Source organism: Macrobrachium nipponense, chromosome 4 (assembly GCF_015104395.2).
Source record: "Macrobrachium nipponense isolate FS-2020 chromosome 4, ASM1510439v2, whole genome shotgun sequence".
NCBI lineage: Eukaryota > Metazoa > Arthropoda > Malacostraca > Decapoda > Palaemonidae > Macrobrachium > Macrobrachium nipponense.
The window spans coordinates 24555107-24561753 of NC_061100.1; the positions used below are offsets into that span (position 1 = coordinate 24555107).

Here is a 6647-nt window from a genome sequence, read left to right on the forward strand (position 1 = left end):
TTGAAATTCCAACTATATAATAAACTTAAGCATCTATTATTTACTGTATTAGAAACAACAGCATAAAATTTTAAGGGTAACTTGATCAATATTTTATCGACGGGTTTATTTTTTAAAATTAATTCCTTTTACGATTAGGATCCTTTTTAACAAATAACCTTCTTACTAGCAGTGTTACAGTAATGAAACTATTCCATTAAATACGAGTTTGTGTACCTCTCGCTTCTCATTTCCATAAACAACGAGAGATGAATCATTTGCCCTAACGGTTCAAGCGTCCGGACTTCCCGCGTTTAGTGAGCGTCACGTCTGGGAAAATACCGAACACGGTTATGAGGTATAAAGGACTGCGAATCCAGCAGACATCATTCACTCCTCACAAGTCAAGAAGAAGAGTCACTGCTCATTCAACTCCGCCATAGACAACATGAAGGTGAGTTACAGCTCATCTCATCATACTTTGATATCTTTAAATTTACTATAATGATTAACTGTGATTTTAGGTTCAATTATGATGTTACTCTACATAAGAAAAACTAGAATTAGAAGACTGAAATGCATGCAATGCTCATTCAGATAAAACTAAGAAGTCTCTAAGATTACGCCTAATTTTTTTTTTTCTTCTTTTCAGGGACTTTTGATCGTCTGCTGTCTGACAGCTGTTGCCTTTGCACAGGATACAAATGCAGGAAATAAGCGATTCTTTGGAGGATTAAACCAAGGCTTTGGTGGAGGTTTCGGTGGTGCTGATCCAGGATTTGGAGGTGGTTTTGGAGGTGGAATTAACCCAGGTTTTGGAGGAGGATTCGGAGGAGTTTCCAACACCTGCAGACGTTGGTGCCGAACTCCCGAGGGACAGGCATACTGCTGCGAGAGCAACAATGAGCCAAACACCATTCCCTTCGTAAAGCCAGGTGTATGCCCTCCCGTTCGCCCTCAGTGCCCACCCGTCAGGACCTTTGCCCCTCCACAGACATGCTCCAACGACAGCAAGTGCGGAGGCGTCGACAAGTGCTGCTACGACAGGTGTCTTGAGGAGCACGTGTGCAAACCCCCAGTTGGGTCTTCCGGCTTCGGTGGATTCGGCTTTGGAAGATAATTCCTGACCGTCCCTGAGTTACTATCATTGTAATTTATACTTGAAATCATTACTTTACTTTCATAAATGCCAAAGATATCAGACATCAATAAATATTCATAAGTCATGTATGGTGTTTTACTTATTTCAAGTTATTCCTTGTTCCGATCATTAACGAAAATTAAGAGAAAAGTTTCCTAATATCATTGTTAAAATCACAGTTACTGTGGCCCAAATCCCAATTGGAAACTATTCACTGATACTTGCAATCGTCTACTTGCCTGCAAAAGGACTTTCTCGAGGAAACTGAGGAAACTCAAAAGAAAAGTTCATCAACTCTAAACTGACCCTGATTTTCATACCTCATCGCCTGGAAGTGCATACACATGAGAAAGTTAATATTCCTCGATATGTATTATGCATGAGAGGTGGAAAGACTTTATTTCTTTTTCTTTAACATTCTTATGCAAACTAAATATTTCCTTGACTATGTGAATACATTTTATAACGGGGGATAAAGAAGCCTACCTTCAAGTGAGGGCATAATATTCAAAATCACATGCTGATGTAACAACGTCAATAAACAAGCAGTTTTTAAATAATGTAAGCACTTGGCAAGATTTCGAACACGCACGCTTATACACATGTGCACACACACTTATTCACCAGTTAAAGGTCATTTGTCCGGATCCCGAAATTCCAGTTGTAAAGGCAAAGCCTTATTTCGAATTTCTCATGTTTATGTAATAAATTGTTGAAAAAATGTCTGGGAGGTAATTATATATATATATATATATATATATATATATATATATATATATATATATATATATATATATTATATATATATATATATATATATATATATATATATATATATATATATATTATATATATATATATATATATATATATATATACATATATAAACAATTGAATCACGAAAGTTAGGAACGTGATAAATTCATAAATAAAGATATATGCCACGAAGGCGAAATAAACGAAGGAGTAACTGCGAGACCTTTCGACGTTTATGCTTGTTTGGGAAGGTTACTCTCTTCCAGGTGTTTCGGATTCTAGGTACTAATCTCTTTATAATCCCTATCTGTCCAGTTATATGAATCTTCTTGTTTTGTCTTTTGTCCCATGTATGTCAGTTCTGCTTAGTAAAAGAAGTGGAAACGTCGAAAGGTCTTGCAGTTACTCCTTCGTTTATTTTTCCTTCGTGGCATATATCTTTATTTACATATATACATACATTATATATATATTATATATATATATATATATATATATATATATATTATATATATATATATATATATATATATATAATGACAGTAAAATCAGTGAAGATTTTAGATGTGGATTTAATGTGTAATTAAATGTTTACGCATTCGGGTGAAAAAACATGCACCCACTGAAAGAGAAAAATGGGTGCTCCCCCAGTCTCGAATGAGGTGCCCGAGACTTCGACGCATTTTCAGCGTCCTCGATATGACGTCACTGCTTGACGTCATAGGTTTTACGCTCGGCGATTTGGTGGGTCGCTCTCTGTCTCCAGGGCGCATAGTGCTCATCGTTTTTACTTAGCTATGCTGTTCCGCTGCATGTTTGTTATTTTGAATACAACCACTCATGTTAAGTCTTTAAACCGTTGAACACAAACATACACATACAGAATAGTGAAACATTTTGATTTTTTCATAAATACCTTATCAGTAAAATTTTCTATATTTCAATAAGATGTTAATATTACTAAACAACTTTTCGTAACAATCAGGATTTCATCTACTTCCCCTAAACAATTAAGATAAATTTTACAACTATTGCGTCCGACAGATTTGTAAAAACTCCATTTTTTACCTAAAATCGAGCTAACGGCATCCAACATTTAGAGTAGCATGATCAACATTTTTTAATTAAGCTATTCGGATTTCACAAACGTATTACCTAAACCTCTTACGATGACGGTATACCAAAATAAAAAAAAATAAAAAGGAAAAGTTCATTGAGCGAAAGAGTAAATTTCCCAAATTCGCCATGAACGAGAGATGAGTCACTTGGCAACGTGTCTTCCCGCGCGTGAGAGTAACATCGGGGGAGGGGAATTTTTAACCGCGCTGGTGTTGGTTGGAATCTTTAAAAAGCGCTCTGAAACCAGTAGACAACATTCATTCCTCATAAACACGGGAAGAAGAAGGATCAGTTCTCTTTGGATTTTGCTATAAACAACATGAAGGTAGGCTACAAATTATCTTGCCATATTGTTACATAATTTGATTATTTATATGGTTATCGGTGGTTTGAAGTTCAGATATATCTATGGTACTTCTATAAATGCTCAAAACTCATTGCACTGGACGAAATGTCCATTCAGATAATGGAAAAGCATTGTTGAAAGAATTGACTTTGACTTTAATATTTGTTTTCTTTCTTTTCAGGGACTTCAGGTTTTGTTCGTCTGCTGTCTGACAGTTGTTGCCTTTGCACAGGATAAAAATGGAGGAAATAAGCGATTCTTTGGAGGATTAAACCCAGGTTTTGGTGGAGGTTTCGGTGGTGTTAATCCAGGATTTGGAGGTGGCATCAACCCAGGCTTTGGAGGAGGATTCGGAGGAGTTTCCAACACCTGCAGACGTTGGTGCCGAACTCCCGAGGGACAGGCATACTGCTGCGAGAGCAACAATGAGCCCGACACCATTCCCTTCGTAAAGCCAGGTGTATGCCCTCCCGTGAGGCCTCAGTGCCCACCCGTCAGGACCTTTGCCCCTCCACAAACCTGCTCCAACGACAGCAAGTGCGGAGGCGTCGACAAGTGCTGCTACGACAGGTGTCTTGAGGAGCACGTGTGCAAACCCCCTGTTGGGTCTTCCGGCTTCGGTGGATTCGGTTTTGGAAGATAATTCCTGACCGTCCCTGAGTTACTATCATTGTAATTTATACTCCATTTCATTATTTTACATTCAAAAATGCCAAAGATATCAGACATCAATAAATATTCATAAGTCATGTATAGTGTTTTACTTATTTCAAGTTATTCCTTGTTCGGATAAACACGGAAATCCTGATCATTTCTGCTAATATTTATGACAACTGTGAGGTATAAAAGTTTCCTTTTGTTAACATTATAGAAAATTAGGAGGAAACCTTACCTAATATCTGAGGCCCAAATCCCAATTGGAAACTATTCACTGATACTTGCAATCGTCTACTTGCCTGCAAAAGGACTTTCTCGAGGAAACTGAGGAAACTCAAAAGAAAAGTCCATCAACTTTAAACTGACCCTGATTTTCATACGTCATCGCCTAGAAGTGCATACACATGAGAAAGTTAATATTCCTAGATATGTATTATGCATGAGAGGTTGAAAGACTTTATTCATTTTTCTATAACAGTCTCATGCAAACTTAATATTTCCTTGGTTAAGTGGATGAAAAATTTCTGCAATTTGCAAATTGCTGAAATACTTCTAAATTATAAAAGCATGTGGTTTAATAGGTTATCCATATTATTGTATTAAAGGAAAAGATAGCTGAAAAAATATAAGAATAGCAATAGCTAAATAATTTATTTGTTCTATCTAAAGTAATAGAACGTGTCTCTATACCTTCTTGCAGGATTCCTTTACAAAACTCAAAGTTGTATCTCGAGTATGAATTATAAACTTTCTCTCTCTCTCTCTCTCTCTCTCTCTCTCTCTCTCTCTCCTCTCTCTCTCTGCACACACACGCACACACACACACACATATATACACCAACAAAACTGTAATTAAAATTTCGTACAAAATTAGATGCTTTCTCATAATCTTGCCATTGGATATATATCTAAAACGCATTGAAATCTCCCAATTAATCATCGATAAAGGTAATTTCTTTGCACGACCAACACCAGGAGAGATACCATTCCCGGAAAAAGGTGTAATTTTTTTCCTGCTCTTTTTCCTGCTATTTTTCATTTGAAAATTGACTTAACCATGTTAATACCTTTTATAACAGGGGAGAAGAAGCCTACCCTCAAGTTAAGGCGTTATATTCAAAATCACATGCTGGTGTAACAACGTCAATAAACAAGCAAAAGGGATTCACGACTACAACAAGTTACTCCTTTAATACCAGTTTCTTAAATAATGTAAGCCCTTGGCTTGATTTTAAACACACGCGCTCGTACACATGTGCACACATTCTTATTCTCCAGGTAAAGGTCATTTGTACAGATCCCGAAATGCCAGTTGGAAAGATAAAACCTTAATTCGAATTTCTCATGTTTGTGTAATAAATTGTAGAAAAGATGCGTGAGAGGCAGTTCCATATATATATATATATTATATATATATATATATATATATATATATATATATATATATATAGTATATATATAGTATAGATATATATATATATATATATATATATTATATATCTATATATATATATATATATACATATATATATATATGTATATATATATATATAGAATATATATGTGACAGTAAAATCAGTGAAGATTTTAGATGTGGATTTAATGTGTAATTAAATGTTTACGTATTCGGGTGAATAACATGAACCCACTGAAAGAGCAAAAAATGGGTGCTCTCCAGTCTTCGACGCATTTTCAGCGTCCTCGATATGACGTCACTGCTTGACGTCATAGGTTTTACTCTCGGCGATTTGGTGGGTCGCTCTCTGTCTCCAGGGCGCAAAGTGCTCATCATTTTTACCTAGCTATGCTGTTCCGCTGCATGTTTGTTATTTTGAATACAACCAATCATGTTTAGTCTTTAAACTGTTGAACACGAACATACACATACAGAATACAGTAACCTTTTGATTTTTTCATACATACCTTCTGATCAGGAAATTTTCTATATTTCAATGAGATGTTTGTATAACTTAACAACTTTTTGTAACAATCAGCATTTCATCTACTTCCCCTAAACATTTAAGATAAATTTTACAACTATTGCGTCCGACAGATTGGTAAAAACTCCATTTTCTACCTAAAATCGAGCTAACGGCATCCAGCATTTAGAGTAGCATGATCAACATTTTTTAATTAAGCTATTCGGATTTCACAAACGGATTACCTAAACCTCTTACGATGACGGTATACAAAAAAAAAAAAAAAAAAAAAAAAAAGTTCATTGAGCGAAAGAGTAAATTTCCCAAATTCGCCATGAACGAGAGATGAGTCACTTGGCAACGTGTCTTCCCGCGCGTGAGAGTAACATCGGGGGAGGGGATTTTACCGCGCTGTGTTGTGAGATATAAAGCGCTCTGAAACCAGTAGACAACATTCATTCCTCATAAACACGGGAAGAAGAAGGATCAGTTCTCTTTGGATTTTGCAATAAACAACATGAAGGTAGGTTTCAAATTATCTTGCAAATTTCTTACATAATTTGATTATTTATATGGTTATCGGTGGTTTGAAGTTCAGATATATCTATGGTACTTCTATAAATGCTCAAAACTCATTGCACTGGACGAAATGTCCATTCAGATAATGGAAAGCATTGTTGAAAGATTGACTTCTAATATTTGTTTTCTTTCTTTTCAGGGACTTCAGGTT

At 35.8% G+C, this 6647-nt stretch overlaps 3 protein-coding genes across 4 annotated transcripts in view; all 3 read left to right on the top strand.

The window, feature by feature from the left end:
- The first annotated feature begins 348 nt into the window (after positions 1-348).
- On the top strand, positions 349-1205 carry LOC135211604 (hyastatin-like). Its single transcript, XM_064244895.1, has 2 exons — positions 349-433; positions 632-1205. Exons 1-2 carry the CDS (start codon positions 428-430, stop codon positions 1097-1099), a joined length of 474 nt encoding a protein of 157 aa, XP_064100965.1. The 5' UTR covers positions 349-427; the 3' UTR covers positions 1100-1205.
- A 2016-nt stretch (positions 1206-3221) lies between these two features.
- On the top strand, positions 3222-4090 carry LOC135211605 (uncharacterized). The gene is made up of 2 exons (XM_064244896.1): positions 3222-3320; positions 3523-4090. The coding sequence occupies exons 1-2, from the start codon at positions 3315-3317 to the stop codon at positions 3982-3984; spliced, it is 468 nt and encodes a 155-aa protein (XP_064100966.1). The 5' UTR covers positions 3222-3314; the 3' UTR covers positions 3985-4090.
- A 2194-nt stretch (positions 4091-6284) lies between these two features.
- The window catches only part of LOC135210800 (ATP-dependent RNA helicase glh-2-like), a 6961-nt gene continuing 6598 nt past the window's right edge, over positions 6285-6647 (top strand). For both annotated transcript variants that reach the window (XM_064243664.1, XM_064243663.1), the window contains exons 1-2: positions 6285-6440; positions 6636-6647. The exon at positions 6636-6647 is cut by the window's right edge. In XM_064243664.1, the coding sequence (XP_064099734.1) occupies positions 6435-6440; positions 6636-6647 (18 nt within the window). In that variant the 5' untranslated portion in view covers positions 6285-6434. The remainder of the gene's footprint in view (positions 6441-6635) is intronic.